Source organism: Heliangelus exortis, chromosome 7 (genome assembly GCF_036169615.1).
Source record: "Heliangelus exortis chromosome 7, bHelExo1.hap1, whole genome shotgun sequence".
NCBI lineage: Eukaryota > Metazoa > Chordata > Aves > Apodiformes > Trochilidae > Heliangelus > Heliangelus exortis.
In genome coordinates this window covers 32397336-32423970 of record NC_092428.1, presented here as the reverse complement: position 1 = coordinate 32423970, position 26635 = coordinate 32397336, and the positions used below count along the sequence as shown (strand labels likewise).

Below are 26635 nucleotides of genomic sequence, written 5' to 3'. Positions count from 1 at the left end.
TAAAACTGTTTTATGTATGTGCAAATCCTTGTAGTGCTGTAAAGCATATATGTGTGTGTGTGTGTGTGCATCTCTAATGTCTGCATCTCTGACTGATGTCTGTGTGTATGAATAGTTTGTATATAATCCTGAGGAACTTCATTTTCTGGCAGATGAGTCTACATGAATTCCTAAAACCCTGAGCAACAATAGAATTCCTTTGCAGTGTTAGAGGGGGAAACATTACAATAAAAATGAAGCATACTTTTAATTATCTGTAGTCATTCAGACGAAATCTGTATATAATGAGCTTGATAAATGCTGGTGCTCTAGGCATCAATTTTTTCAAATGACAGTAGAACCAAAAATATCTGGAAAGGCATTGTTAGCTTAGACTACACAAAATTTTTGAGGTCTTGGATAGTAGGAATAATTAAAATTACTTATGTGAGATAAGTGTCATATCTCTGTCAGCAACTAAATGTTAAATGTTATTATAAACTAATTACTTCCTTGAATTGAAAAGAAAATTATAATTTTGTGTCTTGTTGCTGAAAGACAGTGTGTCTGATCCTTCCCTCTCTCAGACTCTTCAGTGGCTTCAGTGCAAGGAGATGCCCTCAAAGTGGGTTAGAAGCAAGTTGGAGGCCTGGGGCAGCCAAAAACTTGACTGTAGCAAGAAGTCAGAATCAGTTTCTGAGATTCATCAGTTCCTAAATCAGTAAAAGCAGAAGGAGCTGATGCTGTGGGGTTTCTCTTGTGTTTCTGACCACGGGCTTGATGCTGGAGTAGGGAGGAGGGAATTAGTTACAGTAGAAGCATCCAGCAGAAAGGGTGAAAAAATAAAAGAAAAAAGCTAAAAACCTGGTTTACCCTTACCCAGTGTCCCAATTTCACTGGCTATTTTTCCTTTCCTGCCTGAAAAACAGGAACATGGATCCTGACCTGACAAACTGGGATGGTGATCTGTGTCACCTCCTTTAGAGATCCCCCTGAGGTCATGTCTTCTGGAGTTGGTGACTTTGGTGCCTCCTGTGCCAGGTTGTGGTACCCCCTGATCTGAGGGTTGTGTAAGAAAACTTTGTGTTGGTTTTTTTTGTGCCTTGCTTACCAAGAAAAATTAATCTCCAGGCTAGGAGTGTAGCAGCAACCACAGGCATGGGAGAGGTGATGAAAGGAGGGATGTGGAGGAACCATGTGGGAAAAAAAAGAGGGAATGGAAGGATGATGATGGGTGGCTAAGCTAAAATGCAGGGAATGTAGGAAAGTAATCAATAGGTAAGAAAGAGGAAAAGAAGGAGGAATATTTCAACCCCCATCCTTTCTCTCAGATGCCTCCACCCTCTAAACTCCTGGTACCTCCTGCCCATGGGTTTGTACTGCCAACATTTTCATTGTCTCATCCCAAATTTAAGTCACACATTGAAGCAGAATTAGTTGGAAAGAAGTCCTCAACCTCTTGTGAGTATTGCCTACTCCTGCTTGAAAAAATCACTCCAGACTTTCCCCAGCAGTACAGGGCAGGACCAAGCCAGCGTCTCCCAGCCTTGAAGGGTGGAGGATGTGCTCATTCCAGAAGCCTCCAAACAAAAGCATACAGGTTCCTGAGGCAGTGGGTGTCTTCTTGCTGTTCTCCTGCCCCAGAAAAACTGTGCAAGGCAGGAAAATCCAAGCCTTTTCCATCGACTTCCACAGGAGCAAGGCTCCAGGGCATACCCTGCCATGAGCCTCAGCACCTTCCCTGCACTTGGCAGCTGCAGCCTTGTTGTGTTACCAAATTAATTGCTCTTTGGGGATCTCACTGCTTTAATTGGGAAGGAAGGGAGTCAGGGGAGAGTGAGAACACCCTTGTTCAATCCCAGAGTCCCCACATTTGTCTCCAGCTCACAAAGGGTTTGGAGGCAGAGCAGGAGCAGCAATCTGGGGCAATATGGCATTTTTGTCACAGTTTTTTTCCCTCTTGCTGGCCACTGCTGGGGACAGAATACAAGGCTACATCAACCTTTGGTGCTGTAGCCTTCAGCCAGCCTGGTGGCTTCTGCACCTGCTTGATTTTAAATGGACGTGTGTACCAGATCTGTAAGTTGGAAACCAGTAGATTTTGCCCAGAAATATCCTTACACGTCTCTGCCTTCTTCATCCAGGATTTTAAGAGGTTAGTGGGAGAGACAGCGAGGTGTTGGGTGAAATGAAGGCATCTCTGTAAAATATCAGGGGTGTTCTGCAAGTGAAATGTGAGCACAGCCTGCTCAGAGCAAATGGCTCAGCCTCGTAGCAAGGAAAAAAAATTGTGGGCTTCGTAAAATAAAAAAATACAGGTTTCTGTTTCAAAGAGGGGGCAGAAGTGGTGAGACAATGAAATCTAAATTAAAAATGCAAATGCAAACATGCAGTCACACACTTGAGAGAGTAAAATCTGGAGAGGGGGTGATTATTGGTTAGTCTGAGAATAAACCTTGGCTCCTGGCTGTTTCATGAGTGTAAGAGCCTGGCTTTCTGGAAGCCTTGCAGATGCTGGCATGTGACCTTTTGTAATCCCACAACACTATTTCTATTTTTTCAGCTATATTTTAATAAGTTCTGATCTTTCATTGGAACTGCTTCATTTTCTGTGTTCATAAAGCTTCCACGCTAGGACTACTTTCTTTGGATGTTTTAAATAGATTTCTGTCCTAGTCTGGAAGTGTTGAGATGCAAGGCCTGTCAGAGACTTTGCCCAGTGACATCTGTTTGGCGGCGTCATTTTCCTCAGCTAAAAATGACATCTTTAATTGAATGCAACATTTCAAATAGGCTTTGACAGCTTTCCAGCCCTCTATCTCCAAACGTCCTACGTAATGAGAAGACGCCATCCTAGAAGTGTTACAGGAACTATAAAGGGGCTGTTTTATGAAAGGCAGCACTGTGATGCTAGAAAAAGAATGCAGTAAAATGTTCTTTTTTCTGCCACTTCTGATGTATGTCCTTCGTAGCTTCTGAAACCTCCCAGCCTTCCCTAGGGAATCTTTCTGAGCTGCAATTTTACGGCCCTGACTGTGCTGCCTACATCTGTGCTCTGCATGCAAGACTAAAACCTTCCACCGAAAATAAAAATTCCCCCTAAATTATCTTGTAGGAGTTTGAGGGGAAGTGTAATCGTAGGAAATATGCATTTCAGAAGAAACCACAGTCGTGTCACCCGAGGAACAGATCCCTGGAAGGGGAGCCAGGAGTTTCAGAGCTGTGTTAGTCTTTTGTCTGGCCAAAGCCAATTCAGAAGACGGCGTTGCCTGGAGTTGTCCGGGTTCAGCCCTCAGCCTCACTGCTCACATTATTTTTGATCTTTGCCACAGCTACTTCAGAGGTGTAGCAGTTCAATGGTTGTTTCCAGCCTAATACTTTACTTCTGGCACTTCAGGGACCCACAGCCACTGCCATCACTCTGAGCTGAAACTACTCAATACAGCTCGCACGGTGAAGTAGCTCAGAAGGAGGCAGCTGACAGTGTGCCTGAATGTACAGAACTGTAGTTTTTCCACCAAAAATCAGTTATCTGGTAAGGGCTGTCATCTCTGCATAGCTGACAACCTCAGAGCCTTTCCTGAAGGTGTCTGCTGCCCAGCTGAGTCCTCTGAGCAGTTTTAGTCCAAGCTCACAGAGGTGGTTCCGTTCCCTCTTCTGCTGGAGAAGCTTTGCCAGGTTTCCAAGTTCTCTTGCAAAGACAGGATGAACCTTGCTGCTGTTTCTCTCTTTCCCCCCCATGGGCAGGGATACTTCCCATTAGGTTGCTCCAAGTTGCTCCACGTTGCTCCAAGCCCCATCCAACCTCTCCTGGAAAGTTTCCAGGGATGGGGCAGCCACAGCTTCCCTGGGCAGCCTGGGCCAGGGCCTCAGCACCCTAACAGTGAAGAATTTCTTCCTAATATCCAGTCTAAATCTCCCCTCTTTCATCTTAAAGCCATTCCCCCTCATCCCATCCCTCCAGGCCCTTGTCCCCAGTCCCTCCCCAGCTTTCCTGGAGCCCCTTCAGGCACTGGAAGGTGCTCTAAGGTCTCTCCATTGCAGCCTTCTCCTCTCTGAACACCCCCAACTCTCTCAGCCTGGCTCCAGAGCTGCTCCAGCCCTCCCAGCATCTCCAGTGCCTCCTCTGGACTGGTTCCAACAGCTCTGTGTCCTTCTTGTGTTGGGGACTCCAGAACTGGACCCAGCACTGCAGGAGGAGGTCTTTGGCCAAACTTAAACCATTTTAGGGAGAGAACTCATTTTTACCCATCTGCTTGGTTGGAAAACATGTTGTTTATTTTCTTCCAAGGGTGAACATGGTTTCACTGCAACACTGGTTAGCAGTGGTCTCTTCATTAACATTTTTGGAATGAGAATGATGAAATAAATGCTACAGTTTGGGCAGGCAAATGGTTGGCATAAACATAAATGAGTGATGGCTGCAGGGTGTGCACTGACAGCCTGGAACAGCATGAGGGGCCTCTGATGTGCTTAATTTCATTTCAATCTTCTTCCGTGGAAGTTTGGGGCAGTGAGATTTATGGTTTATTTTCCAAGCAGTCAGGAAACAAGAAAGCTTTCAATCACTCAGTGATTGCCAGCTCGGGAGATGGTTTTCTCCCTTTTAGTTGTTCAGCTCTCTTTGCTTCAGCTGTTCTTTGGTTTCCAGGTAGTGACTGGGTCTGCAGACTGGGTACTGGTAGGCTTCAAAAGCTGTGCTGGTCCCTCTGGTCCCCCTTTCTCCAGCACACCAGAGAGCAGCTATCAAGGAGAGGATTCGTGTCCCAACACCCAGCCCAGGGACAGCCCAGAGCATGGGTCTTGCTTTGAACCACTTAACATGACTATGAAAATCTTCTCTCTTTTTTATTTTTTTTTCCTCATGGACAGGGGGTGGGGGTAGGATTTGAATGGGTCTTGGGATTATATGAATTTCCCCCTCAAAAAGTGGGTAGAAGTAGAGAGACATGTTCTTCAAATGTGTGATCAACTCATATTGTCTACCTACTGACCACATGAAACAGGTCAGAAGCTGCTACCATAATTAATACTGAAACTTTGGGGACTTGGCTGATTTCCTAGCTGTGACAGTTTTGGTTTCTTTTTCCTCCAAACTGTGGTGCTGATGAAGCTCTGCAAATTTCTACCTCTTGGGTTCTGCAGTTTTGACACTGCAGCCCTGCTGGGGCAGCCCAGTGGAGTGGAACAGGTAGGATATTGTGGAGATATTCACTGGGAAAAGGCCCCAGAGCATTTCAAATCACTTTAGATAATTGAAGAAGGGGAAAGAAAGTGACGTGTTTGAAGAAGAGGTGGTGGTGGTTTTGTGAATAAGGTGATGCCAGGTGCTTGTGCATGGGAAACTCATTATCCCTGCTCTGCTCCTTATTTTGCAAGGAGAAAGAACTGGAAAACATCTGTGTGAATATCACCTTTGTGAGTATCACCTTTGAAGGTGATACTGCACCTGAAGAGCAGGAGGTCCTTGCACTGAGGCCACCACTGAAGCTGCAATGAGCATAACAGACTTGTTTGTTCCTATGGATGTGCCTGTGGAGGAATACAGTAAGTGAAGAAATAACTACTAATTGCAGGATGAAAGTCAAAATTACCTGAATTGAGGTGCTTTAGAGTTAATGGAGGACACTGGTGTCAGGATGCAGAGGTTCAGGTGCCTGTTTCACTACCCCATGTGTAGGCGAGGTGGAAAATGCAGAGGCCAAGGGCTTGTAATTAGAATTTGTATAACAGGGTGAGGTGGTACTTGGATGGGGGAGAAACCAGGCACTTTGTCACTCAGGAGAAGAAAGAGTAACAACTCAGACCTGAGGAGAAGGGAAGCACCACCAGCAGCTTCTTATGATGGATGCAGGTAGAGCAGCTGCCATGATCTAAGAAGTCATGGAATCCCAGAATCCCAGACTGGGTTGGGTTGGAAGGGACCTTAAAGCTCAACCATTCCCACCCCCCTGCCATGGTCAGGGACACCTCCCACAGCCCAGGTTGCTCCAAGCCCCATCCAGCCTGGGCTGAGACACTGCCAGGGATGGGGCAGCCACAGCTTCTCTGGGAAACCATTAGATGATATTTAAGACCCCTTCCAACCCAAACCAGTCTGGGATTCTATGGTCCTAAAAGACAGATCCAAACCCAGTCCTGTGTGCTCTGAGAAAGAGATTTCCTCCTTAACCTTTTGTCTACCCATTTCTACACCAAGGGAAACTCTGGTGTCTGCTCCTACTTTGATAATACTGAGATTTTTTTCCTGAGTAGTGCCAGCCTGAGAAGCACACAGCTCTTGTTGGGTTTTTATAGCCTGATATCCTATACTTGGCCCATAGGTGGTTGAAGGGGAATTTGATGGTAATCTGCATGATATATGTACCAAGAAGGACTAGGGATTGTTTCAGCTGGTGAAAGAACTGCAACTTGGGGAAACCAGAAAAGGTTGAGTATCAGGAAATGTAGGGTGGCAGTAACATCTGTTGGCACATGGAGGAATCTCCCTTGGAAAGCAGTGGGGTCAGCATTGCTCCTGGCATCTGAACAGACCCTAATTTGATCTACAGTGTACTTGGCTTCCAGGAGGACATCTGTATGATCCACTGGGTTTTTTTTTCCATCCCTAACTTCTGCAACTCTGTCTTTCTGACTCTCCCTAGGTGATGAAATATCATTATAACCTTTGAAATAATATATTGGTGCCTGGAGAGGAGAGACTGATTTTCTCATTTGCAAGTGAGAGGCAGTGTGTTAAATTACCATACCTGTCATTAAATGGACTGAGTGAAAAGTTTGATGTGTTTATAACAGGACATTTTCTTGCTGCCCAAACAAACCACCTAAGACTTCTCGTTGTGGGAGGTGAGGGTTAGAAGTTTAAGTAACATTCATCATGTTCCCTGAGGCTTTGGGTACTGGAAGCTGCTTGACACTTGAGGAACTTTCAGCAAATCTGCCAGGTAAACTTCCTATTGATTTACAGGGGCTGAGGAAGGATAAAAGTTCTGGGCCATCCAAGCTTCTACTTGTTAATTTGGGTCTGGGAAATACGTGAAAACATCCACAGGGCTAACAAATACAGTGACTGAGTACAGAGCTAATTTAACTCAAGACTTCATCTTCAGAGAATAAATGAGAAAGTTGTGGTGTTGCTTCAGCTGCTTCTTTTTTTTTTTTTTTTTAATCATATCCAGCAGTTGATGGAGTTCTCCCTAGCATTTGTTTCTGCCTCTTCATGCAGTGCAAAAAATTGATAATCCTCTGGTACTGCTGAGTGCTGTGGCTGACAACACTGGAAACCCCAGACATGGTGATGAATTGCAGTGTGATCCAGTAATGTTATTTTGATCCCTGCTCTTTCAGAATTACATAGATCCAATTAGGTTAAGTAGCTTGCCATCTAAATTAATTCCCTTTCCTCTATTAATCTCCTTTAGTGGGGGTCAAAACCAGAAACGTAAATCAGGCTGCTGCATCACATATCTTTGGGAGGGGGATGGAGAGATAATTAAATTACCTAATAGATACATATGTTGGCTTCATTGTTTGCTCTTTTAATCATTGTTGCTGTAGTTGGAACATCAGGTGGTGCAAACTCAGTTGTGGAATATCAGCTCTTGTTAGACTGAGATTTTAAAACCTTTCAAGAAATGTCTTTACATGGCTGGCTGTCCCTGGACACCAATGGTGCACAGCTTTGAGACACTTGGAAAATGTGGAAAACAGCTTTTTTCTCTGCCAGAAATTGTTGGGCTCCCTGACTACACGTCTTGCAGAGGTCCCCAACCTCTACAATGTGGAGAAAATCCTTCCCTCTGGCTTGTTTTTAAACCAGCCTTGGATGTGGCAAGGAAACAGAATTCTCAGCAGTGATGTCTGAGTTACTCAACAGCACAATTGTTGATGAAGACTCTTGAAAAACTTAATTATTTGGTTTTTAAAGTCCTGCAGTGGTACACGAAGTTTCCATGATTTGAAATCCTACTTTGGCCTCTCCACTGGGGCAGACTTTTGATTTTATGAGGTGGGATTCCATCATCTTGGTGCTCTGACCAGTCCTTTATTACTCACACTGGGAATTTTGATGTGGTGTTTTCCTCAGGGTAGACAGCAAACTTTCCTCCTGGTAGGGAGACTGGTGATGGCTACACCAGGAATGTGATTTCTCTGCTGTATTTCCTCACTTCTGTGAGTACAGCTGTCCATGAAAGAGTCAAATGAAAATGGAGATTTAATGTAGGGGAATCAGACCCAGTGTCTGGAAACTGGACCTTGACACAGCCAATCTAGATCCAAAGTACAGTGATTTTACAGTGATTTTACAGTGATTTTACATTGAGCTTGACTGTTAAAAATTTCCCTGGCTTCTGATATCTTCTCCATCATGGGAGACCTAGAGAAGGGCTCTCCATAGTGGTTACATCACTGTCATTGTGCTGGAACATGAATTCAAGTAAAATGACCTCTGGAATGCAGCAGGTCAGCTTGCTGATCAAGAGCTCCCTTTTGGTATTAAAACCTACGAGTTTATGAAATATTTTCTAAATCTGTGCCTGTAGGCAGAATGAACAGAAGTGGAAAGGTCACCTTTAGCATCTCTGCTGTCAAACACTTTGGAGACAGCAGAGCATGAAGCCACTGTATTGCTCCATCACTTTGCCTTTATGCTGTGGCTGGTACCCTACCCTTTGCCTGTATTTTTTTCCCATTAAATAAAAATGACTTTGGTATCCTATGCAAAATCTCATTTCTAAAAAAGTGCACTGCACGTTGTTGGCTTCCACAGTGATGGGGTCTCTAGAAAGGTAATTAATGTCTGCTAAGCACAGAGCTTAGCAGGGGTTTTATATAAATAATAATGATAATTAGGAAAGCTGCTGCTCCTTGTGATAACAAGAGAGTAGGAAGCACAGATGCAGCAGACTTGGTTTCAGACAGGAATTCCAGAGGCTGCAGGCACAAGAAGTGAGATAAATGTTGGTGTCAAGGGCCCTCTGAGACACCACAGGGGACCTTAGCTGTCCCTCCAGAGCTGGGTGGCAGAATGGATAAATCAGCACTGGATGCTTGGTTGGGCAACCAAATCCTCCTCTAGGAGTGGTGGTAGCAGAGGTCCAGAGCAGTTCTTGTGTAACCTACCCAATGCTGCAGTGTTTTAACATTTGCTGTCTATTATCAGACTGATGAAACTCCAGAATGAAAAATGTGAAGTGAGAATCTGTGCTTGAATACCCATTTTTACCTTCATCTTTCTATGTTTTGTTTTTTCTGTCTTTTTTTTTCGTTCATCTTTTTCTTTTTTCTTCTACCTTTAAGGTAGAGGCTTTTCTAGACAGATTTTCTCTCTGGTGTTTGCACAGTTCCTACCACAACAGATTGGGACTGAGCCATGAAGTATTAATGTGATGCTAATAAATTGGTGATGAAAATTAAATTTTTGTTCATCTTTTAGTTTTAGTGTTTGTACAAAGTGCAAGAAATACCTACTGAGAATGTGGACAAGTTCACACTAGTATCAGTGCAAGAGAGCAGCATTAACCAGCTTCAGATAAAGGAAAGGGTCTGGTTTGGTCAAATCAACAAACCCAGGGAGAAACCTGAGTCTGGAGTAGCATTGAATATTATGGAATGTTATGTCAAAGATTTTCAAGAGTCCAAACTCCAGTTTTTGGAAGGTGATGGTGGCTTTTATCCTTGTTTTCCTCTATATTGTGCATTTGGATTCACTGAAGCAGTTGTCAAATCTCAAGCAGGTTTGTGTTGAGGCACCTGTGTTAGGAGTAAAAGTGAATATGTATTCTTCCCTCTGGCCTTGTTAGAAATGCTCTTTAGATGGGGAGTTGAAAAACAGATCAACAAGCAGGTGCTGCCTTCCCTATTCCATGAGTTTGCTGGAGAAAGAAAAGTTTTCACAGTTGTCACACACATGCCCCTCTCTGGAGATTTCCACAGTAATTGAAAGCTGAAGATTTTGTCATTTTTGAAGGCAGGAGGGGAAGTGCAGAGAGAATGAGAACAAAGTGTCTCATCATCACAGATGTGGTCTTTCTCCATCTCCCGATACCTCATTTCACGTTGTTAGATTTCTATTTATGAACATCCTTGCCAGGGGATCTGAATAAATCCAGTACTCTAAATTCTGTAATGTTCTTGCAGTCTTTTTCCTTGAGTGTCAATGGAATGAGTTTGTTTCATTTACCAAGAGCTAAACTAGTCTTTGGGTGGTCACTTGCTAATGAAGACAACCCACTCTAGAGTAAAAGAAGAAGCAGAGGGAAAACATTTTCCTTTTGCAAACCCTGACATTACTGAGCAATACTCCAGAGGTCTCGATTTCAGATTTAATGTTATATGTGTTGAAAATTACATGGAAGATTGAAGACTGAGATGTGCTGGCACACAGTCAGACTTCATTTGGCAGAGAAAGCAGTCAGGAAACATGTAGTCTTTTCACAGTTAAGGAAGGAAATGTTCATTGACTGCAGCTCTGGGTTTGGGAGTTCTATTTTTCCTCACCTCGCACGCAGCCCCGGTAGTGGTTGGATGACTGCTGCTTGGTTGTGATAGCTGTCTCAAACAGAACAACTGAAGGACAAAGTCAAGGTGATGTGGCCTTAATATCACAACAGCTCTATTTTTTTTTTTTTTTCCAGGGGCCTGCTAGCCAGCAGCTTCACAGAAACACATTATTTGAAAGATGGCACTGACGTGGTCCTCGCACGCAATCACACGGTAAGGTTGGTGCTGCGTGGGCAGAGGATGCTGCAGCCCTAAAACCCAAAGTGCTCAGAGCTGCCAGGATCTGAGCCATGGGATGAAACAGCTCCATGTGTCATCCTTTCTTATTGTTGCCTTTTGTCTGCTGTGATTCTACACGTGAATTTTTAGAGAGGCTTTAAAGGCAAGCTGTGGGGTTTCAATCGAGTGACTTTTAAAATCTGTAAGGTTTATTTAGCTTCTTGGAAATGCACCCATTAACATTTTACAATAAATGCAGCCAGTGCTGATCAGTTATGGAGAAAATCCTGGCTCAGTTAGGAAGGAAGCCATAGATATATGATTTACACAGTGCAGAAGGTTTTGAAGCTTTGGGTGTCTTTCCACACCAGGGAAGCCATCGATGGGATTGAGAGAAGGGGTTGGCTCTTTGAGTTTATTTTTTAAACCAGACCATAAGACTGTTATGGATATACTTTTGAAACAAATAAATAATAGTCAATATATATATTTATACATATATAAGTATATGTATAGCAGCTTTCAGTACTTGAAGGGGCTACAGGAAAGCTGGGGAGGGACTTTTTGCAAATGCAGGAGGGGGAATTGTTTCAAGGTGAAAGAGGGGAGATTTAGATTGGATATTGGGAAGAAATTTCTTTCTGTGAGGGTGCTGAGCCCCTGTCCCAGGTTTCCCAGAGAAGCTGTGGCTGCCCCATCCCTGGCAGTGTCTCAGCCCAGGTTGGATGGGGCTTGGAGCAACCTGGGCTGGGGGAGGTGTCCCTGGGCATGGCAGGGGGTGGGAATGGATGAGCTTTAAGGTCCCTTCCAAACCAAACCATTCTGTGGTTTTATGATTCTATGGTACATGTGTGTCTGTTTATTTGTATGTATATATATATATATATAATATAGCTAATATGGGCCTTGTTATAATCAGTAGATAAAAGCTGCTTTACACAACTAAAACCTGCTGTAAGGCAGTAATGTTTTTGTCCTCTGACAGTATAAAAGCCTTAATTAGAAACAAAGCAGCAAGCAATTTTAATTATGAAGTTAATCTTTTATCTGCCTAAGTCCTGTGAAGTGTTTGTTATGTTGTGTTACTTATTTATTGATGCTGTCAGAAGAGCCATTGTGCTTTGTGTTGTCCATAATGGCTTGGCTGCTCTCAGCTGAAGGTATTATTTCTGTGCATAACATCTTCCTTCTGAAAAAGCATCTTCATTATTGTCCCAGCCCTCCCATGTAAAGCAATCATTTTGAAAGCTTTCAGTGTTTTCTTCTTTTGCTGGATACTTATATCTCCTTCAAAGTCAGCTTAGTAGAAGATAGTAATTTGTTTTAGGAACGGGAAGGCTGTATAGACTCCTAAAGGAAATAAAAGAAAAGGAATGAAGCACACAAGTTTTGGACAGATTAGCCTACATTAACATGAATATAGGTACAGCTAATGATGGCCAGGCTTTCCCTGGCTAAAGAAAACCAGCAGTTTTCACAGTGGCAATCAGTCATCATGAACACTGACAGTGCCTTTTGCTGCCTGAAATATTTTCTGAGACATCAGGGAATTCATTTTTCATTAGATGCTGCAATATGGTTTGAAAAGGATGAGTCTCTCTGATTTGATGTCTATATATATCTCTCTCTTCTTCACTGAGGACATCAGTTTAGTCTGTAGCTGAAACCAAATCCAATTTTCCAAAAGTTGCTTAGTCAAATTCTGCTTGGAGGTCTGACTTGTGGAGCTGTCATGGGGGGAGTTTTCTCCAGCCCACGTGTCAGTATCCAGGTTATTTTTTTGGCTTATGGCAAATTGAAAAATTTATGGTTGCCCATAGCTGGTATTTATGAAATAATCTCAAGTAAAGGTAGGTAGAGTACTGTTGTAGGTACAACAAATCAGCCATGGTAATTACTTATTTTTAAGGGGTCATCCATTTTATGTCCTGGTCTGCAGGAATAGAGAGATTTGATAGGAGAAAAAAAAGTAATCCTGCAGTTCAATGGAGTTACTGAACTAGAAATCAGTTTTCTCCCAGCCCAATTGCAGGCCATGGTCTGATAAGTTTACATTTGCAGTGCTGGAACTTTGGCATCACACAGCCTGTGGCTCCCTGAGCTGGTGTGAAATGGGCCACAACAAGGAGCTCAGAGTTAATCAAATGACAAGTTGCATGTGGAGAGGGAGGAAAGCAGAGCCCTGGCTGGAATTCAGGCTGAGATAAAGGCAGCTGTGCTGTGTGGGGCTGGGTACCAGCTCACAGAGGGATGTGCTGAGCACTGCTGATGCTAAACCCCAAAGATTGAATTCTTCAGAGCTCTGAGCTGCACCTCTGCCTTCTGCTTGCTTGAAGTGAGAAGAAATAATTTTGGTTTTAGAGTGTTCCAGGGTCAGAGTATGAGAGTCAGTGCTGAGGCAGGGCTGTTGTTTTTCCTTGTGGCTGCTATCTGGATGCATGTGGCTGATAATATAAAAATCAAGTGAAATGGTGCACTCCTGCTGAAAGCTTTGTCATCCCTAGCAATTGTGACTGAAGCAATCATCTCCCAAAAATCCAGTCTATGACTTCCTCTCTTTTATTGTGGCTTTATCCTTGCTGTTACTGACTCTGACTACTAATGCTAAAAATACCCAGGAGTAAAATACTATGACTCTGTTTGTGTCATGTCTTTCACTGAGGAAAGCCACTGAGATTTGCATTTGGAAAGTCACATGTTGCTGGTCTGTGTTCAGTCACTCATGTTGGATAAATGCTCCAAACAAATATTTCTTTGTGGTATAAACTTCTTTGCAGAAAATTCGTATCTCTATTACTTCATCTCTCTTTCATGGCTGTTGCTTTCTTTAACAAAATCAAGGTAGTCTTTAGAAGTCTGCTATGTGAAGCTTTGTAAGTGGAAACCATGCCCCCAAACTGAAAAGGTTAATTAATGCAGCCAGACAAATGTGACTGAAGCAAGCAATAAAAAGGCACAGAGAGATGACAGGTTGAAGCATGAGTGATAACTTCTTTTTGCACTAATAGGATAGGGACCTTTTATAACAGTGTTCTCAGTTTCCAGGTGGCATTCAAAGGAACTCTGAGTAAAGAAATGCTGGCCGTGAAACACTCATTGCTTCCCAGCCCCTCACACAACTGGCAGTGTAATAAAACCTTCAGTCAACAAGAAAATTAACCTTGATTCCAGACAGATATGCATATGGGCTGAGAAAGTAGCTGTGTTGGGGGTGCCTTTTGCAAGCAGTGATTTATTAAGGAAATACAGTAACCTAGCTGCAGAATGAAGCTGGATTGTTGCCTCTCCAAATAGAAGACCCTCTTCTTCTTGGTTGTTCTTAATAACATGCAGCTACTCACTTGGGTAATTCAATAAAAAGTTTCCTTTCCAACCTGTTTCCATTCCCCTTCCTTTGCTCTTTTTTCAAGCTATGGGTTTGGGATTGGCTTTTTTCATATTTTGCCTTATGCATAGCTACTTCCTATAGACATCTGTAAATGGAAATGAACTTAAATTAAAATATGTTTGTCTAGAGGAAGTATTAAAAAGTGTCAGCTGATTTCTTCATCAGATTAATTTTATAAAACATTTGATTTCGTAGCTTGAAATAAAATAACACACAAAAAGGTTGTCAGTCCTGTTATTTAGCAACTGTTGATCCTCTTTAAAAGAAAAAAATATGAAAAACCAAAAACTCTACCATCCCAGCCTCCTGGGCTTTAAAACCCCCAAGTTCCATCTAGGAACCCCCTGGATTGTTAAGTACAGTGAATACTTAGTGGGGCAGGGAAGGTGCTGGCAGCAACTCCAACCAGCTTTGGGAACCTTCAGAAAAGAGCCAAGAGCTTTCCTGTGTACTGAAATGTTTTCTCTTTTGCCATCAGGGTCACTGCTATTACCATGGCAATGTGCAAGGGTACCCAGACTCTTCAGTCAGCATCAGCACCTGCTCAGGACTCAGGTGAGTCAAGATTTCTCTCATCCTTCACCTTGGGAAAGAAGCATCCTGGTAGCTGTCGAGTTTTGATTTGCTTTTTTCTCAATGTACAGATATTTAAAAGGCATTTGGACATGGTCCTTAAGGACATGGTGTAGTAGTTAGATGATGGTGTTGGTCAAAGGTTGGATTGGGTGATCTTGGAGGTCTTTTCCACCCTCAACATTCTGTGATTCTGTGATATCTGCTCTTCAAATGTTGGTACAGTCTGTAAAAACATTTTCCCTTCTCCTGGCTCTGAAGGGCAAAAGAAGAAACAGAAAATGCAGTCTGGGGGAGGGGTTGCCATGGTGTCCCATGATGTCCCTGCTCCCTACACCCTTTTGCAGCAGTGTGGTGCTTGGCATGGGCTGGGGCTGGCAGTGCCCTCCAGTCCTTCATGGCCTCCAAGCATGGCAGGGATGGCAGGACTGCCTTGAAGCTGCAAACCCATGCACTGTCCAGGAACCTGGTCAGGAGGAGAGTTTGCTTTATAAACATGGCTGTGGAGCTCAATTAATTGCCTTCCCACCAAGTAGGATGCTCAGCATCAGGATCTGAGCTGCTTGTTAAGAGCAGACCAGCAGATTGACATTGCTGAAACCCAAATCTCTTCTGAGGCTGAGAAAAGAACAGGCTGACAACATATTAAATACATGATGGACACAGTTCAGGAAACAATTATCTTCCTTACTTGGACAATCAAAGCCTGATATTTACTCACATTGCTGTTCCAAATCACAGTAATTAACTGGAAATTGCCTCTAGTGTTCTCCCTGGAAAACCCACTTTTCCTGTCAGATTTCCAACTGTCTCAACCTTTTCTGGGTTTGTTTAATTTATCTCCAAGCAGCATGAGTAGCTGGAGTCTTTTTCCCTTGATTTTGCATTTTGTGCACTAGTGGTATTATCAAGGCTTTTAATAGCAGAGCTCTGGGACATACAGCAGCAGAGAGAGCAAAGAGTTGGTTACCAGGACCCATTTTGCCCTAGTAGATGGGATTTCTCTGGCTCATTCCCACATGGAAAGGGTTTTTTTGGGTGCTTCAGGATGTATCTGGCATCTCCTTCAAGTTTATTCTGATTAACCCTTTGCACAGACCATGGCAGTTTGCAAAATTCAGTGTGGTACTGATGGTGTTTCAGCTGAAGGGATTGGGTTGCTGTGATGTTCTTGGGGAAAACGTGTGGGTCTGCAGTCATGTCTTGTTCCACAGTTAGCTAAGAAAGCAGAACTCTCTTCCCCACATGAAATGCATTTTCCTTCTTCTCTATTTTGCTCATTTTACATTCAAGCTGGCCAAGTTGTTTCCCAGTTTCAGGCAGTGAGGTATGGCCAGGCAGCCTGTGGCAGCAGTGCCATTTATCTCTCACCTGATACTACCACAGATCACCCCTCAAAATGCAAGATGACACCATGAGGCTCCTTCCCCCACAGGCAAAGTGCAGCAGCATCTTTTGCAGTGCAAGCTTTCCTAATTTTCCCTGCCAACACATGGGTTGCTCCAGCAGGAGAACAACTGAGGAGATATCTCAGGATCCGTGCCCACTGAGCTGCTGCATTTGGTTCAGAGTGTCAGTGAGAACAGCTTGTGATAAGGGTGCCTCTTGACTCACTCCACAAAACTCATTTCACAGCCTGGCAGCCAACAGTGACAGCTTCCAGTCCTTACCTGTGCTTCATCTGAGCTGGTGGTGTCTGTCTGAAAGGTTTCAGAATACATTCTCAGCATCTTGAACCATCCAGGCCCTCCCAATAGAACTGGTTAGGAGGAAAAAAACAAGAGGTGTGAAACCCCACGTAGCTGCACTGAGGTCCTGAGAGCACTGAGCATCTTCCAGCATCAGGCCCACAGCTCTGAGGTCCTGAGAGCACTGAGCATCTTCCAGCATCAGGCCCACAGCTCACTTTCTATCCCTGCCACCAGAACATTATTTGGTGCTGCATCACTTGAGAAGTTGGGTGGGAAGATTGAGCTGAAGATGTCCCTGCTCATTGCCAAGGGGGTTGAATTAAGGGACCTTTAAAAGTCCCCTTCCAACCCAACCCATTCTGTTTCTATGATTTACTGCATGCAGTCCAGTCTGAAATAATAGGAAGAGAAATAAGAGAGTTCAGAATGACTTCATGGCTTTTCTGGCAGCTTTCCTTGTCTTACAGCTTGAAAGAGAAGTTATGGGTTGGATAGAGTAGGGTAGGATAGGGTTGGACAGAACAGGAAAGGGCATTATACTTGCCCACCAAGTTGCTGGAGTAGGGATTTTTGGTTTTCCATGGCATGATAAAGACTGCAAACTGCAGGAGCAGAAACATTAAACCTCCCATGGCCCTGGAGCTGTGGGTGAGGACAGTCCCTGAGGCAGCCATTTCTCTTGCAGCAGTGGAAGGAAAGTTTGGTCTCAGTTTCAAGGGTCTGTTCCTGGCTTTCTGACAGGTTCTAAGTGACTTGGCCAGATCTTTCCCTCCCTGTCTCAGGTTGTCCATCTGGGAAATTCATTTCATGGTTCTTACCTACCTCACAGGGCTGTTGCATGGGACCAAAGTTTTAAGGGCCTGAAAAACATCTCATGAAAGGAAGTGCAAGCTCTGAGCACTCATATCCTCCCACTCCTACTTGACAGGCACCTCGGGCACTGTTCCAGGTGTGGACAGGCAGAGGCTGTGTCTGTGCCTCCAGATTAGGAGGGGTCATTAAAAGACATGAAACTAAAGTCATAAAGAATGGGTTCTGCTTTTCAGCATGATCTGAAGCCAGAGTGCTCAGTGGGAGTCAAAGCAGCAAAAAAAAAGGGATCATAGGAATTAGTGAGACAGAAATAGAGGATAGAACAAGCCCCCTCATTATTACTTTATAAATCCACCCTGCACTCACATCTTGAATTTTCTGCATACACTTCTTGGGTTGCCCTCCCCATCCCCATCTCACAAAAGGTACAGAGAAGGGCAGCAATTATGATCACAGGTGTGGAACAGCTTTTATCTAAAGAAAGAAAATAGGCTGGGATTTGTCACTTTTGAAAGGAGAAAATGGAGAAAAGGGGTGTGATGAAACGAGGTTGAATGTCCTGCAGAAGAAGGGACAATGACTTAGGATTTTTCACAATCCCAAGTTAGGAGGCATCAAGTGAAACTTTAGAGCGAAGAATTTTTTTGGTCACCACATGGGCCAGTGGAGCTCACTGTCTCAGGTGGGTGTCAGTGTGAAAAATCTCAGTAGATTTAAAAAATATGAGCTCATTTGAGGAGGGGAGGTAGGGGATCCTCACCAGGGCAGTCAGACCCAAAGATGGCCCCAACATTTCTGCTGCCAGAGCTGAGGGCCCCCACTGTGCCCCTATCTTACCCCTAAGTATCTGGGGCTGGCCAGGGCCAGAGAAGAGGTGCTGAGCAGAGGCTCTGACCCACTGCATCCACCAAGTTCTTACATTGCAGCCACATGGCTGAGCACTGGGGATTTGTTACTATGATTCCCATTAAACACAAGAGGTAAATTTTTCCCCATGAGGACAGTCAGCCCTTGGAGTGGTCTCCCAGGGGAAGTGGTAGATTTCCCCCATTTTCGTTGGGGTGCTGAGACATCTCAGATAAACAATAATTTTAGAAGAGTTGGACCAGATGACCCTTGAGGTCCCTTCCAGCCTGACATTCTAGGATTAGCCTGTAGCTGTGGTTACTCTGGGATGAGCTACAGGAAGAATCAAGTGTGAAATCTGCAAAGTAGGCCAGGTTTGAGTAATTTACATTTTCAGGCAGATAAAGGGAGGGATGTAGATAAGTGAGAAGCAGACTCCTCTCTTGTATTCCAGCTCCATTCCATCCTCTCAGACATAACATCTGAGTGCCTTGCTCCACATGGGATTTCAATTTCAGAAAGAAATTGACACAGAGAGCTGCCTAAACTGCAGGTTAGGGGAGGAAATAATCCTGCCCTGTATCCTGCTGGCTGCTCCGGAGGAGGAAGAGCTGAATGGGGGAGAGGAAATGGTAAATGCTGAATGGATGGGAAGGGAACAATGGGCAATCAGGATTTCCAGCACTTCCATCTGGGTAAGAAAGCCAATTAGACTGCTTGTAGGAAGGTGAAGGTATGAAAAATTCAAGTTGTTTCCTTCCTGTCCTTAGGAAATACCCTTCTTTTTATCTAGCTTGGAGGCTCATCAAGTTTTTAGCAAGTAGTCTTGGCTTGCAGCCACAGCACAAATCTTCTAGGTTAAATCTGTATAGACTTGAATGATTTTTTCCCCCCCCCCTTATTGCTTTATCTACAAGTGTAGAACCCAGCAAATGCACACAAAATTACAGCCTTGAAGACCACCATCTGCATGGGCTGGTAGAGGGACACGGTGACCTCTGTGGTAGGGGAAGCCCAAGTGAAGCTCAAAAAGGTCCTCAGCAGTTTAAAAATACAAATGTCCCAGGAGGCTTTTTCTTTCTAAACCACCCAAATGCTCTTGAAATCCTAAGAGTCCCCCAGGGTTACCAAACTGCTAGCTAATAACCCTCAAAGTATTCAGTGGTTGTCCTGTCTCATCAGGGACTGGAAGATGTTGTGGCCCCAGAGACAGGCTGGGGACAAGGCTCCAGAACTGAGCAGATGGCTTTTTTCCATGGAATTCCATGGTCAGGCTACACAAGAGCATCTTTCAAATGGTCTGGCTGAACTCACTGCACCCCAGACACAGTCAGCTGAAGAGGGGGATTTAAATACAACACTCCAGACATCAACTATTTAAAAAAAAAAACAAAAAATGGAAGTAGAAAACCAATGAGGGGGAAAAAAAAAAAAAAGTAAATTCCTCTTGTATCCTCCCTCCAACTGAAGGGGAGATTTCACTCAAAAAAAAAAAAAAAAGAAAAGAAAAAAAAGGAAAAAAAGAAAGAAAAAAAAGTAGTTAGGAGCAAATCCCAGTTGAGAAAAGCACTGCTTTGGATGCTTACTTTTTCTGCCTGCCTGCTGAAGAGCTTTTAGTTCGTGTAAACATCTTTCATGGTTTGAAGCTACTGGAGGCTTTGTGAGCTTAATGTTAGAAAAAAATCCAACTTCTGGGCTTTCATGGCTTCTGGCTGCTTGAGTGGGAAAGAGTTCCTGAATCACCATCTCCTCTGTGAGCTGAGAGTTATTCAGTACAATTGTGTGTTCTCTGCCCCCAGTGCACAGTAACCCCCCAGGTACCACTGGGACAAGCCTGGGAGATGTCCTGGTTTGAGCCTGGACAGAACCAATTTTATTTTTTTAGCCATTTTACTGATCTATCCCTGTCTGAGCCTGCCCCCTTCTCCATCATGCCTGTGTCTGACAACACTTCATTTAAAAAATCAAAAACTAAAAATATTTTTATGCATCTGGGGACTTGAAAAAGCATCCTATGAGCTGTGCATGTTTGAATCACACCTTCTTTTACCCCTCTGTTATTTGCTGAGCAGCCCCATGAAATGTGCTCCCTCAATCCTCCCTGCTGCCAACATGTCTCCCCTCCTTCCTTTTTCCTTGCTTCCTTTGCTCTGTCTTGTCACCTTCCCAGCTGTGCTCATGGGTGACACTTTCTCTGATAAACACAATTACTGGTTCTTGCAAGCCAAGTGCTGGACATGAAATTGCATTAGCACTTTTGATTCGAGTAACTCCCTGCTTAAATTCCAGGCATCAAACTTTCTGACCCCTATGAATTCACTGTGGACAAATCTGTCTTGGACTGAGGAAGAATTAAGTGCCTGCTGCTGTAGTCTCAGGCCATGGCTACATTTTAGACACTCTGCTATGCAATATATTTGCAGGTTAATGAAAGTGGTTGGCTGGAATAAAAAATATTTGATTAATGATGTGTCTGAGTGACAACACCTCCAGCATGGCTGCAGTTTGTAAAATCAATGATGCTACTGCTTTAACCTCCCCTGGAGATGCTGCCCTTTTGTTGATTTGGGTCAGACTTTCTCTTCTAATGGAATCCTGATGTGCAGGATAGTTGGGTAATGGTATTATTTGGGTCTTGTGCAATGCTCTTCATCAGGAGAGAGTTCTTGTGTGTGGTTTCTAAAGTTTGCCCCATTTTATAGGTGGGGATTTGGTGCAGAAAGAAGTGAATTGCCTGATTCCGGAGTCGAGCTCCCTTCCTCTATATTTTCAGGTCCTTTAAAGCTGAAGAATGACCAAACCATTTCAAAAACAACTAAAAACCACCTAGCCCACTAGAAAAATTTTAATTTTTTCCCAGTAGTGTTCGACAAATTAAACCAGACTAAAAGTGAAGTTTTGATTGGCTACTTAATTTTTCTTCCTCTTTTGTTTGTTTCCCCCCCTTATGTACCTGGAGCTTTGTTCTATGAAGTCTTGAGAATGTAGAATGTGTAAGAAGGATAAATAAAAATGCCCTTTAGGGATCACCTTCAAGTATTGAAGGCCAGGTTGGATGAGGCTTGGAGCAACCTGGGCTGGTGGAAGGAAAGATTTTACAGGTGTCCCTCCCCATGGAAGGGGAACCAGATGATTTTTAGGGTCCTTTCCAACCCAATCCCAGTCTGGGATTCTGATACCACACATGGAGAGAACCCCAGCAGTGAGGAACTTGTCTCCCTCCATCCTGAGCATTATGAGAACAACACTCCAGGGCCCCAAGCTCCAATTCTCTATCTTTTCACCCAAAATACCCATGGGATCCCACCCTTGGTTTAAGAAGCTCCAGCATTAATTATGAACTGAAGGTCCTGTAGGTTTTTAGGTGGCACATGAGTTCTGCTCAGCCTTTCTGTCTGTGGGCAGAGACAGGCTTAATGGGAATATGTGGTGTGTAAGCATGACAGCCCTCTGTAGTCTAATTAATTTCTTACAAACTGAAAACATCTGCATTCCTCTTCCAGCAGTAATAGAGCTTTTTATTGGTATTGTTTAGAAATGAGTATAACTTTGAGCTTCATTAAAACCAAATGTTTAATTGCACTCATGGATATCAGATTTATTGATTTACTTAACTCTCCCCGTATAGTGCAGCAGAATAATATATCACAGTTTCATATAATTCTGTCCTAGCCAAGTTTTACTTCAGCATCACAATTTCTCAGACAAGTATTCATTGATGGTTTATGTTGGCAGGGCCCTTGCTTCTGCTGACAAGTTGGAAAAGAAAAATCCCATTTATATTTGGAGATTTCCTAAAGCCTGCTGATTTATAAAATACAACTGGCCTGGCATTAGGTTTGGGGATTTTTTTGTTTCTTCGTTTTTAAGGGGAAAAAAATAACACATTTTGCTTTATTCACAACTTAAATAGTGGAATTATTCCTCAAATTGCAACTCCTTAATTGAGACATTACACAGCAATAATTAATTAATAAAAAATGAATTAAGTTTTAATTTCTTTGTCCTTGAGATGGAGGGAGTCCTCCCATTGCAGGATACATCTCACATTCACTTTCCCCATATGGCACACCATGGCATACAGCAGGCAAATCCCAACATCTTGTTGGTGTTTGGAGGTGATGAGGAGCAATGTGGATGTGGTTTATTTGGTGCTGACCACCAGGCATGAGCAGGGTTCAAACCTTCTTGAGAGAGATTAAAATGTTAGCTCAGGCTCAAGACCACACTGAAGCTGCTTCCAAGTTGGCTTGGAGCCTCTGAAATTCTGTCTGGACAGACTGGATGATATAGATTTTTATTTTTCCCTTTCCTCTCTGCTCCCAGTGATGAAAAGGACAGCACAATAGGGGTTGAATTATCTTTGGTCTTTCCTGCCTGGCTCATTTGTAAGATCTGACTTCCCAGCATCAGCATGGTTTGGGACTGGGGAAAACACAAATGCCATGAATTAGATACCTGGAGACCAAAAGAATATTATTTCATATTCCAAATATTTATAAGCTTGGGAATTCTGATAGTCTTTTGCCTGGTAGAGGTAATGTTGGGAATCCCACAGATTTCCATAGGAGAAATTGGGATTGAAGAATCACCACTGCTCAAGCACTCTGAGTTGCCAAAATCCTGTTTGGGTTCCTTCTGTAATTTTGGGTAAGGGATCTGTAGTTTAATATAGTGTCTATTTCCCACGTTGGAAAACAGTCTAATATTTAACACCAGTGCCTCCAGAAAACTGGAAAAGTTGCATGGCCCTGGTTTTTGGGGGAACAGAGGCTGACTCAGGAGTGTGGAGAACCTTTTTCAAGAGGAAGACAGAGAAATAGTGTAGGAGTAACAGTGGCTTTTTTGAAACACCTGCACAAAAATGTGGAAAGAAAGGGAGGGAAAAAGTAGTTCATGGCTTTATTTTATTTGCATCAAATTCTTAGTACTGCGTGACTGGTAGGTATTGTTCATCTAACCCTGCCACACCAAAAAAGAGAGAAACCATAGCTTTGGACTAGTTACATTTTTAAGGTGCTGTGCTTGGCACTGCTCAGTGGGAGAAAATGCAATTGTAAGGAAAAGAGAATTAGTCAAAAACAGGGAGCTGGCCAAGATAATTCATATTTGATATTCATTATCTTATTACAGATGGTCACAGGCCAGGTGCTGATATCCTGTAGGCAGCACTCAAAGGATAAATGTGTGCATTAAGTGAAAAATATATTTTCCTTTATGCTGAATCTGCAGATTATGGATTTTTTTTTTTTTTACCATGAGATTGCTTCATATGCAAAGGCGGAATTGTTCTTAAAGGCTTTTGCTGTCACTTGGGATGGGAGCCTCAATGGCAACTTGTATTGGCTGCCCTGGCTCTGGTGTGCTTGGTTGAAACCAAAATTAAGGATTTTGCTGTCTGATTATTTGTCCATTTCCTCTGCAGCTAAAGAAAGGGAGGTATAAAAAAAAATTACTTGAGGCAGTAGCTGGGTGCTTTGGAAACCTGGCAGTGATTTGTGGCACATTTTAGGTCTGAACTCTTGACACCAAGGTGCTGGCTTGAAAAATTATTCAAGTCTCTCTATATTTTTAAGTTAATGTTCTAAGCAGGGTAAAGTTTAACATGAAAAATAAAAGCCTTCATGGCTTTCTGTTGGTTTTGAGTTGTCAGGGAAGGGAGATGGTCAGGCTGGCCTGCTTCAAACAGTGACTAATGGACTTCAGCCTCCATCCCTGGTTCCAGCTGCCTCCAAAATGAAATGATTAATTGCACCAGGGCAAGACAACAATCCTTATTTGACTGGGCTGATCAGAGAGCTGCTGATTATCAGAGTAAAGGGAATAGGTTGTCCTAGTTTCCTGAATTCTTCAAGGGATAAGGCAGATCTGAAAATAATTTAGAACTGGAGGGTGGAAGGTGACTGAAGTGATGGGGTGACCTGCTCAGAGGTCTCTCGTATGTCATGCTCCAGATAGTGTAGCCTGGCTGGAGCTAGAGGGGTTGCTATGATAAATCAGCCCTGTTTTCCAGCTGCTATCCATCACACACAGCATGCCTGGCTGATGGGGACATAATCTATTTTACCTGATATGCCAAGGAAGCTGCAAATGAATTATCAGCCCCTGATTCTTGGTTCAGCTCAGCAGAGCAGTTTCCTGCCAGTGCTGTTGCCCAGCCTTTAATTTCATGGGTTTCCAATTGTTTGTTTTGTGTTTTGTTTTTTTTTTCTCTTGGACTTTAAGCTGTTCTAGTTAACAGTTAGATGATCAGCTGTGGCCTTGGTTGCTAATGAAGTTTTGTAGCAAAACTGTGCAGTCAGCTTGGAATGAAAATTTTGGTTAACTGGTTAGGAGTAAAAGGCTTGGGATTTCTTCACCATACCCTACTCAGAATAAAATATCTAGGGTAGTCTTTTCCTAATTATTTTTATTTTAAAATAAGTCTTTATGGTGTCGTTAACCTGCTTCTGGGCCCTTCCTCTTTTTCCTCCTTTTTACCTTTCTGCAGAAGAGCTGTGTAGAGACATGTATCAGTTTCACTGTGTTGTAGAATCTCCCCTTTGCTGCAGCACAGACAGAAATAAAAAGAGCAGACACTTTTTCTAGACCACAAAAGACACATTAGTAAAACACAGCCAGCTTTGGGCTGATGGTGACTGCTGGGGAATAGCTTATACAGACAGCAGAGTGCAGCTGAGAGGATGAACTGAGGAAGGATCCTTTGGCCCATTAAAGGTTTCATGGAATTCCAGGTGGGTAGATTGTAATTATTGCTGCTGAACCTCTGCCAGTGCTGAGGCATTCTTGTTTTCATAATGTCAAGACAGGGAAGAAATTAGTAATGCAGTGTACTACTCAGTGTAGTGTCTAGGTGATGAATTCCTACAACACCCTGTAAGCAAATGCTCAGCCCTGGTTCAGAAAAGAGAAATGAGGTTTCAGTGGTGCCTTTGTTTGGTCACAGTTACCCAACAAAACCTGGTGTGTTCAATGTAGGGATTATCTTGGGGTTTCCTGGGTGGCTGGCAGCATGTGCTCAAGGGCAGGGTAGAGACAGAATGTTAAATCCCTTTCTCTTACAGCAGTTTTCCCTCTCTGTACACCTACTTCATGCCTTCTGGCCAGCCCTGATGTGCAGGAGAGCAGTCTTCTTGCTCTGTGCTCCCCCTCTTGTGTTATGATTCCAGCAGAATTGTTGGGGATTGTCCCACTTCATGCCACAGAGTACTAAAAGCCCCATCCCAGCATGGACAGACCCTGGATACCCACATCCCTCTGTGTCTGTGCTGAGCTGACAGAGCAGTCTGGTGCCCACAGCTTCCTCAGCAGGAGGAATTGGGAAGATATTCAGCATTTTGTCAACTGTGCTTTATTTTAGCAGCATAAAATAATGGGGCAGGACCTAGCACAAGAACCCAGACATAGGTGTTGGGTAAGTTCTCTACAGTTTTGGATCAGAAGCAGCACCCAAAGCCCAGAACTGGCTGTGTTGTCCTTGGTTCTTCCACATGTGCCTTGGAGCAAGGTCTTGTGTCTCTACCTGAACCCTGTTCCCTCTTTACAAAGTGCAGCTCAGAGTAGAGCAATAAGAGCATTCTCATGGAAGGAAAAATCTTTGAGAGAGCAGGTGGTATTCCTGTAAAAATTCTTATTTTGGGGAGTAAAACCTCTTAACCAGGAACCCAGTGTTTAATATACCTGAGCTTCATTCTGCTGCCTCTCTGTGCCATATTTAATAATCCTTTTGGGTACTGCAATACCTCTTTTGTCTGGTAGCACTGATTCTTGCATCAGCATTTGGTTTAAAAGGTCTAATACTGACTGCAGGTGATAATGAATATTTTCACCCTGTACATTTCCTTACAAAAGCTTTTTCACCACGTTTTTGTCCACTCCTGCTTGCCACAGGCCCTCAGAAGTGCACACACCATGACCCCACTCAGCAATGGCAATGCAGCACTGGGAGAAGGGGAAATGCATAAGAAAACAAATGTTTTGCTCTACAGTGCAGCACTTCAGAGAAGTAGCATTTTCTTTGAGGTATAGCTTTTAAAGTATAGTGTGCTGCAGTGACAGAGAGCTTTGATGTTTCCTGCCTCACCCAGCCATGGCATCATAAATCAACATTTTGCTTTTTCATCTTCCATCATTCTTAAAACCTGTTGTAACTTGGTTGTAGCCAGGCATCCTTTAGCTCTTGAAACCCACACTCCTTACTCTGTTCTCTTCTGCAACAGGGGAATTATTGTCTTTGAAAACAAGAGCTACATTCTGGAGCCATTAGAAGGTGCTACGAGTGAACACAAGATCTACAGAGCAGAGAATCTGAAAATAGCCCCAGGAGCTTGTGGCCACCAGCTGGACATCTCTGCCATCAGGGCTGGGGACAGTGACACATCCCCCCGTTCTCAGGCTGGCAGGGTAGGTGGATGATGCACTTTAATGTTTCTGCTTATCTCCAGTAACCTTTGCACCATAAACTCTGTTCCACTGAATTCCTACTGAGCAAAACATGAACTGTTTGACATCATGTTCTTCAGTGCATGCTTAAAATTAAGCATATGCTTAAACAATTTGCTAAATCATGCTTGCATAACTTGATTTTTTACTTTTTTTTTTTTTTTTCATCATAATGTAGCAC

At 43.4% G+C, this 26635-nt stretch overlaps 1 protein-coding gene across 1 annotated transcript in view; it reads left to right on the top strand.

The window, feature by feature from the left end:
• Positions 1 to 26635, top strand: part of ADAM12 (ADAM metallopeptidase domain 12) — a 170460-nt gene that overhangs the window by 87302 nt on the left and 56523 nt on the right. The window contains exons 4-6 of the mRNA XM_071749670.1: positions 10617 to 10695; positions 14568 to 14644; positions 26232 to 26415. Coding sequence (XP_071605771.1) covers positions 10617 to 10695; positions 14568 to 14644; positions 26232 to 26415 — 340 coding nt within the window. The remainder of the gene's footprint in view (positions 1 to 10616; positions 10696 to 14567; positions 14645 to 26231; positions 26416 to 26635) is intronic.